This window comes from Drosophila busckii, chromosome 3L (genome assembly GCF_011750605.1).
Source record: "Drosophila busckii strain San Diego stock center, stock number 13000-0081.31 chromosome 3L, ASM1175060v1, whole genome shotgun sequence".
Classification (NCBI taxonomy): Eukaryota; Metazoa; Arthropoda; class Insecta; order Diptera; family Drosophilidae; genus Drosophila; species Drosophila busckii.
In genome coordinates this window covers 9,216,926-9,228,726 of record NC_046606.1, presented here as the reverse complement: position 1 = coordinate 9,228,726, position 11,801 = coordinate 9,216,926, and the positions used below count along the sequence as shown (strand labels likewise).

Genomic DNA, 11,801 nt, shown 5'->3' with positions numbered 1-11,801 from the left:
TTTTTATACACTTTGTTATTTCTATTAAGGTATGTAAGTAGGTATAAAGATCAGCAAGCCAAACTGAGTCAATTTAGCTATGTTCTTCTTTCAGTTCGTCTGTATGAGCAACGAGAACTCGCAGACTATAAGAGCTAGATCAACCAAATTTGGTATATAAGTTCTTCTATTTCCGGAGCTTGTTTGCTTATATTTAAGAAAAACTTCCCAACCTCACCCCCAATGCAAATGCAAAAATAAATGATAAGCAAAAAAAATCAAAAGAATATTAAATAAATGCCACATAAATTTTGTTGTTTTTGATTTTTAAAACGGAACAGATATAACACACGAATTATTCACATTAGAATTTTGTGCTTGCCGCAATCAAAGTGTATATAAAAGTGTGTAGCGCTCAAGCTTCACTTGTTTTTTTCTTGCATTTATTTTATTGTATTCTGTTCTTTTTTTTTTTTATGTAATTTTGCTGTTGCTGAAACACAATCTGCACATTGAAAGAGCTTAAACCCTGTCAAGCCACCCATTAAGAGCCAGGCGCACATTCTGCGTGATACCAACAAATAGACAGAGAGTGAGATAGAGATAGAAAGAGAGAGAAAGGACAACTATAAGCGAGCTTTGGACGCCTGGGACGCATTGCTAAGTTGTTTGTAGTTATTGTTGTTGTTGCTGTTGTTGTTGTTGCTGTTGCTTTTGGGGAATTGTTGCTTTTTTCGGTTACTTTTGTTGGTTTAGTGCTGTTGTCAGTGTTGTTGCTCGAAATTATCGCATGTCCTTTGCACTGGGCATTGCTATGGTTTTTACCCAAGTAGCTGCTGGTCAGCAGCTCTCTCTCTCTCTCTCTATCTGTCTCTTTCACTTTAAATGGCTAAGCGACATGAGTTTGTTTGTTTGACTGTGACTGTGACTATAACTGTAACTATGACACTGTTCATGCTTGTTCTGCTGCTTTATAATCGAGTTAATCAGCCAAAGGGCGCAAAATTTTCTTAGATTTGACAGCGAGCAGACAGAAAGAGAATTCTTTAGTTTTTACTTAGTTTAGATAATAACTTTTACAAATTTAACACTTAAAGTTTAAATAAATTAAATAAATATTTAAATAATAATTTTTTTTTAAATGTAACTAATAAAATATAAATTAAATGATGATTTAATCAATTAAGTAAATTTGTATTATTAAAATTATATTAAATTTCATATATATCAATAGCTGCTAGTTGATCTTAAATTTATATACAACAGTTAAACACTTAACCCTATTTTTTTTATATTAATATTGCATAGCAATATAGCTTAAGCATCGCTTACTTAAATCCAAACTGCTTCATTAGCTAACTAATTAGCCAAGTTCTTTTTCCTTATAATTTAGTTCAATGAGAAATTCTGTGTAAAAAACAAAAAGGCGAGTCAAGTATAAATGTTGTTAAACGTCTTGAAGAGTTAAGCTATTCCAATTGTAGATTCTACAGATGAATTAAGAATATGTTAACAATCCTATTTTCTAATTTGATGCCTTAAACTGATTTTTAAATGGCTTATGAAAGGAATCAATGTTAGTTCTTATTGCTTCTTAGAGCTTTTTAGCTCTCAACTAAATATTTAAGCTTCTAATGCTTGAATAATTGAAATTTTAATTGCCAACAAATTAAAAGCACTTTGAGTTTATTTAAATTAAACTATTTGTTTTGCTTCTTAGAAATCATTTGACAGGCATTGTGCTCAGTGTTTCTAGCTGGTTGGTCATAAGTTCGGCGAGGCAGGTCACAATCAGAGGAACGGTGACTGTGCGGCCGGCAGAAGGCCACATGGAAAGAAGGACAAAGAAAAAAGTAGCTAAGTTAATAGAGAAAGCAGAAGCCAGTATGGGGCCAAGGCAAATGCGAGCTAAGCTTGGGATGGGCAAGAGACGGTCAGTGAGACGGACAGACGGTCAGAGACAGTCAAGGCGAAAAACTAAGCAAAAGGTCGAGAGAAGCAAAGGACAAAATGTTGGACGACAGTCAAACCCAAAAAAGTTGAAAGCGTATAAACAAATCGAGCAGACTTCGAGCTGCATTGTGGCAGACTAAATGGGATGAGGGTTTGAAAGCGGTTTGGGGGCAGGGGGTAGGGTGGACAAGCGACAGACAGACGAGAGCAACAAACAAACAAATAGACAAACAGACGTTGACCCAAAAGTTGAAGTGCAGATCTAAAAGCAGCAACAGACAGACAGACGAACAGACAAACCAACCACCGACCCCAAAGCTCGAAACCCAAACCCAAACTCTGGGCACCTCAGAGTGACCCAAAAGTTTGATTTAAGCTGTGTAACTTTTGTATGCTTTTTATTTTTTATTTATTTTTTTTTTTCGTTGGGTATATCACGCATACGCACTGTGGGTTGTGATAGCTTCGACTACGATTTGTGTGTGTGTGTGTAAATTTCCCTATGTAGTATATAGAGCTGCGTATTTGTTGAATTTAAACATTTTGCCAACTTGGGGCTGCTGCTGGGAAAACTTTTGGCTTTTACTAGCAGCAGCAGCAGCAGCAGCAACAACAACAAAACTTGGCCCCGGCAAATAAAAAGAGTTTATGGCCAGGATAGGGAGCTGGCTGTAGCCATTGCCGTTGGCAGCATAATATTTTCTGCTAACGCAGTCACTTTTCATAAACTTTCAGAGCAGCAGCAACAACAACGACAATGAAAACTCAAACAACAGCAACAACTTGTAGAAATGTTTGGAAAAAGGCAGCCAGAGCAAAAAGGATTATAGAAAATTGCCAGCAATATGAGCATAAAGTGTGGCCAAACGAGTGGCAAAGGGGCGACAGGATTTATGGAAGGGGGGTGGGGTCGAGTAGAGCTGTTAGACAAGCTGAGACTTGTGGCCGTGCCGGGCATGAGAGCTGAGGAATGATAGAATGAGAGATTGCCAAGCTTGTGGAGGGTGACACGCTGTGGGGTTGGGGGCGGGGGGCGGGGCAGAACTGAGTGGGCTTGGCCGTCTGTCTGCGCATATTGTCAACTGTTGGCGTCGACGAGGAGCATAACACAAAACGACAACGACAACGACAACGCATCAACGTCGTCGTCGTCATTGTTATTACAGCCCTCTGGCACACCCCAAGCCCGAGCTAAGCACACACACACACATACACACATACTATGACATATATAGAAATATATATATTATATATATACAGACACACGCACGTGGGCTAAAGCCGTCAACACAATGTTTGGCTTGTAGCTGAGAAGCGTTACCAGCTCAGTCGCACGCACTGTGGGGAAATTGTTGTGGTTTTGCCATAAATTTTAATTGCTCGCAAATTAAAGAGCCAGCAATGAGAGCAAAAGGCAATAACAAATAAATTAAAAATATAAATTTAAACGTCGAATTAATTACTTAATATAATTATTATTTTAATATTTTTAAGTTAAGCAAAAAATTTAATTTATTTATTTATTTAATGTCAATAATGAACAGTCGACGATAAAAGATAAAGATTACATAAAATATTTAAAATTAAATTTAAAAATTATTTAAAAATTATTATTTTTTGTTTTTTACATTTGATAAACTTATAGAATGGGAGTGTTAAACATACCCAACATTCGTTGCAAGTCGTTAATTAGGTTCTTATTTTATTGTAAATTATAAATATATATATATATATATTGTACTTTATTCCAAAAGTAAGAAATAGAATATAAATATAAAATTACAAAGTTCCTATTTTATGTAATGTAATGTAACTTATAAGTTAGTGGTTTATATTAATTAATTATGTTAAACCAGAAAAAATAGGCTAAATTTAAAATAGTTTCTATTTAATTTTCCAAACATTGTTTAATTTAAAATTTTTCATTCTTTTCAGTATATGATTACTAATGTTATATATCCCATGGATGGAAAGTAGCTAAGCACTTGTCATTAAAAAATGTAAGTACCTTAAACTCTCTTAACTTAATCCAACTGTTGCCAAAAGTTCGAATTTTCATTTTTGTCAGCAATATGCTCGTTCTGCTTTAATTATTGCTAAATAAAATTCAATTAGCTAAATTTAAATGCAATTCTACTTTGAATTAACTACGAAATAAATTTCTAATTATTAAATCTAATGCTTGTTGTTTAACTAATAACCACTGTGCATTGACAGCGAAGGTCGTTTAGCGTTGATGAGTTGACGGCATCCGACAGTGGCTAGGAGCAGCAGCAGTGGCAGTGGCTTGGGCTTGGGCTTGAGCTGGATACAGCCAAAGTCATGAGAGTTACACAGAATTTGCTGCGAGTAGCGAGGGGGTGTAAATAGGCGAGGGGGCTGTAAGTCGACTGGCGTCGGAAATTTTCAGGCTTTGATTGTGTAGTTATGTCAAAATAATAGTCAACTTACATGCCACAGCCGCAGCAGAGGCAGCCGCCGAGTAGTTGGGCAAACAAGCAGCCGCTCTCTCTCTCTCTCTCTCGCTCTCACTCTCTCACTCACTCTCTTAACAAGAGCAGCTCAAATTACGCTTAACGCAGTAGAATGACGAAGCTGCTGCTAAGTGGCTGAAACTTTGTGGCTGCCTGTGGTTTCATGCGTCGACCCCCCTGACCTCAACCCACGCTCGATTACATTTTTTTTTGCATCGCGCTTCATTTACATAAAACTGTGAGCGAAAATGAATTTGCGCATATTTGGCATATTAGTTTACAGTTGGAACATTGGGGGCGAGCTTTGAGCTCTTGACAAGCTGCTGCGATTTCGACTGAAAAGACTCAAACCCAAACGAAATGTCATTGTCATCAGTTGCGTGTCATTGCAACCCTCACATCATATATAGCCCATACCTAGGTATGCCCCCCTCCACCCCACGCCCATGTTGATAGCACATCCCTCTCGCTGCGTATTATTTTTCTTTTGTCATTGTGCCTTTTTTTTTCATATGATTTTTCTTTTGTATTTGTATAATTTTTTCTGTCGCCTGCCAACCCCTGCGCGCCCACACCCATGTGCGACTGCCATTGTTTGCTCACCACGGCATTATTCTTTGCTATTCTCTCGCTGCTTCTCTTATGGCTGGCACGTCTTTTTCGCTTTTCGGCCATCATCATCATCATCATCATCGCATCTTGGCAATCCTGCAATCCAAGCCAAGCGTCCAACGCCTGCCATTTTTATTGTACACACAACTTCATTCTCTAGCCCCACTGTGTGGGTTTTTGGGTGGGTTTATTTTTATGGCTCCATATACCAGCCCAAGCTATAGCGAGCAGCAGCAGCAGCATCGGCGTTTTGGTGTCTCTCACGAGTCGTTGAATTCTTGTGCTATTTGCAATCTCACACCCACCACAATGGCTACCCAACCACCCACACACCCACCCACACTTGTGCAATGTGTTTTCGGCATTGCTTTTTTTTTGTGCTTCTTTGGTTTTGACTTTGATGAGATTTTTTTGTGTTTTTTTTTTTGTTTGAGGTTAATCCCTTGTAGTGCCAGAACCAAACGCGTCAAGTCCAAGTTCTTGCCATAGCTTTTGTCTACACGTCCCTTGCGTGCGTGTGTGTGTGTGTGTGTGTTGAACGATTGTGTGCTTGGTGTAGAGTGGAAAATTAGTACATGCTGTGGCCCAAGCAGCGATTGTTCTTCTTTGGCCTGTCAGAGCTGAAGTTGGGAGTTGGAGTTGGGAGTTGGAGTTGGGCACGTGCGCCTTTTTTAACGTTGGCTGTGCACGAAAATTAATTTTGCTACCTACCAACTGCTACTGACAAGGCGATCACACACACACACACACAGGCACACAGCAAATAAAAAACGGCCATTAATGGGCCACGGCATGGGCATATTTGTGAGATGCCTACACGCTCGGATAGCCGCCGGAAATGACACCTTAAGCAATGCGGCTTTAGTATGGGTGAATTAAATTGCCGAATGTGCTGCTTAAAAATGTATTACATATGTATGTGTGAGTGTGTGTGTGTGTTTGGATTATTTGCTGTTTTAAATTTAATCAACAATAAAAAGTTGCGACCCACATTGCTCAAGTTGTTGGGTCGCTGTCGCTGAGTAGCTAAATTACTGCAACTTTTTACTTTCACTTGCAGCTCGAGTGCTTGAGTTACGCTGCGTATACTTAATATGCAACTCTAACTACTGGCGCTGCATATTTATGGCTATAAACGAGTGCTGCCCATACGCAACACACACACGCACACACACATGCACATGTAGTAAATGCCACATATCCTTTTAACACTTAAAACGGTAAAAATATTAAAAACAAAAACCCATAAAACCAACAACAGCAACAACAACTGCCGCACACACAAGCGTGCAAACGCTTTTTATTGATAAATATGGCAGCTATATGCTTACATATGCACATGTATATATATCGTATATGTCGGACAGCAGCAAAAAGTGGGTGTGGCTGCGCCTCAATTGGTTTGTTGGTCATATTCATGCCGCGCTTGAGCTTGGGCAAGTGTATAAAATTATGAAATAACTTGAAACGTTCGCAAAACTCAGTGCACCCCCCTCTCTAAGCACGCCCATGATCATTCTATTACGCTCGCTGCTTCGCTTTCTCTGCTATGGCCACCCAACTAGTTCATAGTGGTGCGCAAAGTAGCAAAAACTTTGCTAAGCTGCAAAACTTTTTTTAAAATGCGTAGTGATCACATAATTTAATTATTTCTACTAAATATAAAGTATTATAATAAATTAAATTAAATTGTTTTTTAATTTAAATAGATGTTGTTTAATAAAAATACGCAACAGTTCTCAATTTCTCTTTACTATATTATATAATTTTCTAAGTAGTGCAGCTATGATATTCTATAGTTACCAATTTTAGTCAACTGGTCTACTTCAAATTATTGAAAATGCAACCTAAAGTGCATTATTTTTATATTTAAATAGCTATATTTTATATTTGCCTATAGCGTTCATTCATTTAGTCAAAATAGTAACTAATTTTTTATATTATAAAATATTAATTAAATATTATTAAAAATTTTAGTTAAAAAAATAAAAATTATGAAACACGATGCATCTAGAAATAGTCACTAGTTTTTTATATTATAAAATATTGTCAAAATGTTAGTTAAAAAAATATATAAATAGCTTGAGAATTGAGTTTGATTTTTATTTGGTAAGTTGCTAAGTGAAAGTTTGAACTACGAATGGTACATATATTAATTTTAATAAGTTCAGTGTAGTTCAGTTGGTTTATCTATTAATTTTAATGAATTCATGAAACATAAACTTGCTGCTTTTGATACCCAAAACTTACTGAAACAATTCGATGCTTTCTTTGTTCGATATTTGCTGTGATATTCAAATTGGCTGTCTTCACTCTTTTACACACTTAGTACAATCCCCCATTAGTTATTATTTAAAATACAAAATAAGCTCAGAAAATATATAATTCTCGCAACATCATTGCATATAATCTAAAGTCATTCCAAATGATAGCTGTAGCCACACTGTGCGCAATCATGTTCGTCCTTGCTCTGCCCCAGGCCAAAAGCGCTGCCAACTATGCTATAGACTGTTATATACACACACACACACACGCATACATATATAAATATATATTTATGTATGTATATAGGTATGCGGTGCCTTCTGACATGGTTCCGGCTTGTTTGGTTTATTTTATGACCATAACCAGCCCGCCCGACGTCGGACGCCGGCAACAGACTGTGAGCTCCAAATATAATACAGAGCGTTGTGCCTATGTGGGCAACACACAAAGAGGCGCAGCTACAGCTTCAGGCGGTGTGAGTGTCTCTCTCTCTGTGTGTGTGTGTGTGTGTGTAAGTTTAGTAGCTTTTGCCGCCTGTTTGACTCGGTTGAAGTTCGCTTTGTTTAAGCGCTCAACTGTGTGTGAGCTTGTTGCTGTGCTCTGTTCATGTTTGCCACGCATATAAATTGCGTTGCTGCCGCTGCTTTATCTCTCTATCTATCTAGCTCGCTCTTTCTCTATGTCTGCATGTGTGTGTGTGTGTGTGTTGCGCTTAGCTCGTTGGCTCTGGCGTTTTGAAAGGCAAAAACAGCTTTAATGCCATTTGTATGCATTGAATGTTGCATGTGCCAGGAGCTACCAACTAGGACAAAACGACAATGACGACGACGCCAACGACGACGACCCGAACCATGTTGAGCCGTTGACCATGGTGAGTTCAACTGTGTGCAATCTGCCTGCTTCTCTTCTTCTTCTCCATCTCCATCTCCATTTAGCAGCAAAAAGCTTTCGCTGCTGCAACGCTGCGTATACTTGATTTTTAGCTAGCAACACAGCTGCTGCTGCTGCAGCTCTAAACTTCAAAATGTTGCAAATTTACATTTTGTAGCTATACGCGCAATTTGTTGCTTTTATTTGAAATTCATTTTAAATTTGCTCACTCTCATTTTGCTTTTATTTAAATCAACAGCAACTAAAAGTTGCGTTTTGTTTTTAAAAAACTTTTTCCACGCATTTTTACAGCTCTGGCCCGCACAGCATATTAAATTTATAAAGCGCTTAGCGCAAAGTACGAGCTGCGAAATGAATGAAACCAACGCGTACTCGGACTCTGTGAGGCTTAAAAATTGCGTCAAGCAGATTCTAGGTAAACATTTAAATGTAATAAACATTTCGTTGAACTAAAGATCAACTGCTGTTATATTTAAAAATTTATTAATATTATCAATTATTACAATCTGATGTGCTGATTTGTGAAAAGGAATAAGTTATGAATTATAATATATAATATATTAAATTAAAAATGACATTTAAATTTTTTTCGATGACTGAGTTACGACAGTAAAAACAGTAATAAATGATTTCTTTTTTTACAAGTGCAGAAAATAGTAATTTAAATATTTTTAAAAATATTATTTTATTTAAAATTTAAGTTTTTTCTAGATGAAAATGTTCAAATCCTCCCTTAAGCTTAACTTAACTACTTACTAATCTTAAAGAAATTTATGTTAAGATCATTCTTTAAAAAATGTTAGAAAAAACTACGAAATTGACATTAACTTAATAATATTATATAATAAGTACAAACAAATGTCGAAATACTACAGCCCATTAGTAAAGCAATGGAGCAATTAAATTGAATTAGTTATAAATTTTCGTCACACTAACGGCTTGTTAAATTATATTTAAGTGCGCCATAACATTTTCAAATATTATGGGTCAGTCAAGAGCTGAAAGTTAACCAGTATGCAATTATTTTACCTACTACTAATTCTAATGGTGATTGCACCTGAGCCAATGCTAAGCGATAGAATGCTCATAACGGGTAAGATAATGCTTGAGATCGAGTCTGAGCTTGAGTCCTTCTACGCTTAATTTTAGACAAATGCAAGCAGCCCCCTTTTCATGAGGTGAAACCCGATGGGGTGAAAACGTGTGGCATGAAGGTTACCAGATGGAGTTACGAGGAGGCTAACAACAAATGCAAATCTTTTATGTTTGGTCAGTGTAGGCACAATAGGAATTTCTTTGCCACTGAAAAGAAATGTGAATACGAATGCAAATTAATCGATAACAATGGCAAGCAAGTGAAAATGAAACAACTGTATCCCACCAAACCGTCAAGCGACTAGCAATAATATTGAAATAAATATGTCATAGTAACGGTTTTCGCACAATTAAATATTTCAAATTGAATACACCTGCAAAAGTTTACGTGTCCGTCGAATAATAAAATATAATTTTATTTGCCATTTTAAAAGTTATGAACATTTATGATGAAGGTTGCTTTACAGCTTTTGAGTTGAAAATACATTAGGGTGAGTCGATAAAGAAAGTTTAAAAATAATATAAAATATCGTAATCTATGCTAAATTCTGAGAATCTTTTAATTATTTCTATAATTTTTTAAAAAATGATTCCATTTTAAATGCTTTTATATTTTAAGCTCATCTTAATGCAAAAAAAAACATACTTCGATACATTTTCAAATTTACAAATTTTATTTATCTTATTAAAATTTATAAAAAAAAATTTTTTGTTGCTCAAGATTTTGCCATTCGTAATTTGTAATTTTTTATTAACCAAATCGAGCCACCCTAATGTAGATTATTTATTATACTTGACATTTGTGTACAAAATGTCAAAGGGTATTATTTTGTACTCAATTTATTGCTGTTCTTATAATTTTTTAAATTTATTCAATTCGTAAAGAATATTTTTATTTTCTTGCTTAAATCGACAGTAGCTTAGTCATGGTTGCTTAGGTTGATGGAATGACAGTTGAGCTGCAGCTCAGCCAACGTCTTAACTGGAGGGAGAGTTAGAGAGAGAGAGAGCTTTGGGTTTCGGTAGAAAAGGGTGAATTATTGTTATGATTAAACTACAAAGCTGCCCCTTGGACAGTTGAAGAGCTGCCGAATTCCAATTCCGAACCCCAAGCACAACAAGTGAAGCAAACTAAACTCTTGCTTGTGTTTTTTTTAGCATATGTGAGTGTAAGTGTGTGTGGTGTGTGTGTGTGTGTGTATTTGGGGTGGGTGTGGCATGCCAGCATACTATGGCACTTATTCTATATTTTACTTAATGGTTTCTCTGCTTATCCTTATTTTTATTAGTGTTTCAATATTCTTTCTTTTTTTTCACTTGGCTTGGATTGGATCCTTTTGCTGTCTGCTCAGGAGTGTTTGCTTGCTTGGTGGGTTGCTCGTTGGCTCGTTTCTGCCATTAAATGGACAAATGAGGGATATAAAACAATTCGCTATGGCTTCCTTTTTTCGGTAGCCGCCAGTCCTTTGACTCTGGCTACACTTTTATTTTGGCTCTTTGTTTTCTTCTGCTTCTCGCTAAAGTATTTTATTATTATACGTATTTCCTTTTACTTGTAGTCCTTTGGGTTGGTCACTTTATTTGTACCTTAGCTAGGCAAGTGGGGGGGGTGGGGGCATGCAAAGTGTTTGGTGTATCCTTTTTTAGAGTTTGGGTTTGGGTTTGGCCAGGATTTATGCTTTGACTTTGGGTTTTTTCGTTCGTTGTGCTTCTTCTTCTGCTGCTGCTTAGAGGTGGTCGGGTGGGTTTTTTGGGTGTTTCTATTTGCCTTTTGGGTGCGTTTGTGCTTACATGGCAAAAGTCCTTTCGTGTGTCCTGTTTATGTAATCGCCCACATTAGTTTGAAACGCTTCATATGCATGTGTATCCTCTGCTATTGTTGCTATTGGCGTGTTGGCCTAACAACATTTACACTTACTCTTGAGACGGTCAACAGATTCCAAGCTCCAACCTGCTCCCAACGAGATCATTTATAACTGAACCCGAGCCGAGTCCTTTTTATTTTCATTTCATTTTCGCTTACAAAAGCAAAACGAGAAAAAATTGTTACCTTAATATACATACATACAAGTTAATATATATATTATATATATAGTATGCTATGGCCTGGCTGGTGGCTGCCTCCACTTTAGCTTTACTATTTTCGCATTTTCTCGCTTTTCATTTTGTTGATGCCCTTCGCTTGGCAAACGAAATGAAAATAGAATGATACTCATTAATTTGATAAATCGTAGACCCAACTGAAAGCTACTCTATATACACATACATCTATATGTATATCTGTGTATACCCAAATATGTGCTCAAGTGGCGGCTTTATGTACAGTCACAGTCAACAGTGTGTTGACGACTTTGCTGGTTCACTTTTGCTTTTTGTTGTTTCATAATGAACAAAGAATTTATAAATGAGAATGCAAAGTTCTACTTGAATATTAGCTTAAATATTCTTAGCTAATTTTTAAATAGAACTTTTAAATAGAACTTGGCATTTACAATTATTTATCAAATCTAAAAACAAAAACATAATTTTAAA

The 11,801-nt window shown here is 36.5% G+C and overlaps 1 protein-coding gene across 1 annotated transcript; it reads left to right on the top strand.

Annotated features, from left to right (window-relative positions):
• Nucleotides 1-9,177: 9,177 nt before the first annotated feature.
• LOC108599407 (male accessory gland serine protease inhibitor) lies at nucleotides 9,178-9,680 on the top strand. The gene is made up of 2 exons (XM_017986217.1): nucleotides 9,178-9,267; nucleotides 9,324-9,680. Exons 1-2 carry the CDS (start codon nucleotides 9,189-9,191, stop codon nucleotides 9,572-9,574), a joined length of 330 nt encoding a protein of 109 aa, XP_017841706.1. The 5' UTR covers nucleotides 9,178-9,188; the 3' UTR covers nucleotides 9,575-9,680.
• The last annotated feature ends 2,121 nt before the right edge of the window (nucleotides 9,681-11,801 follow it).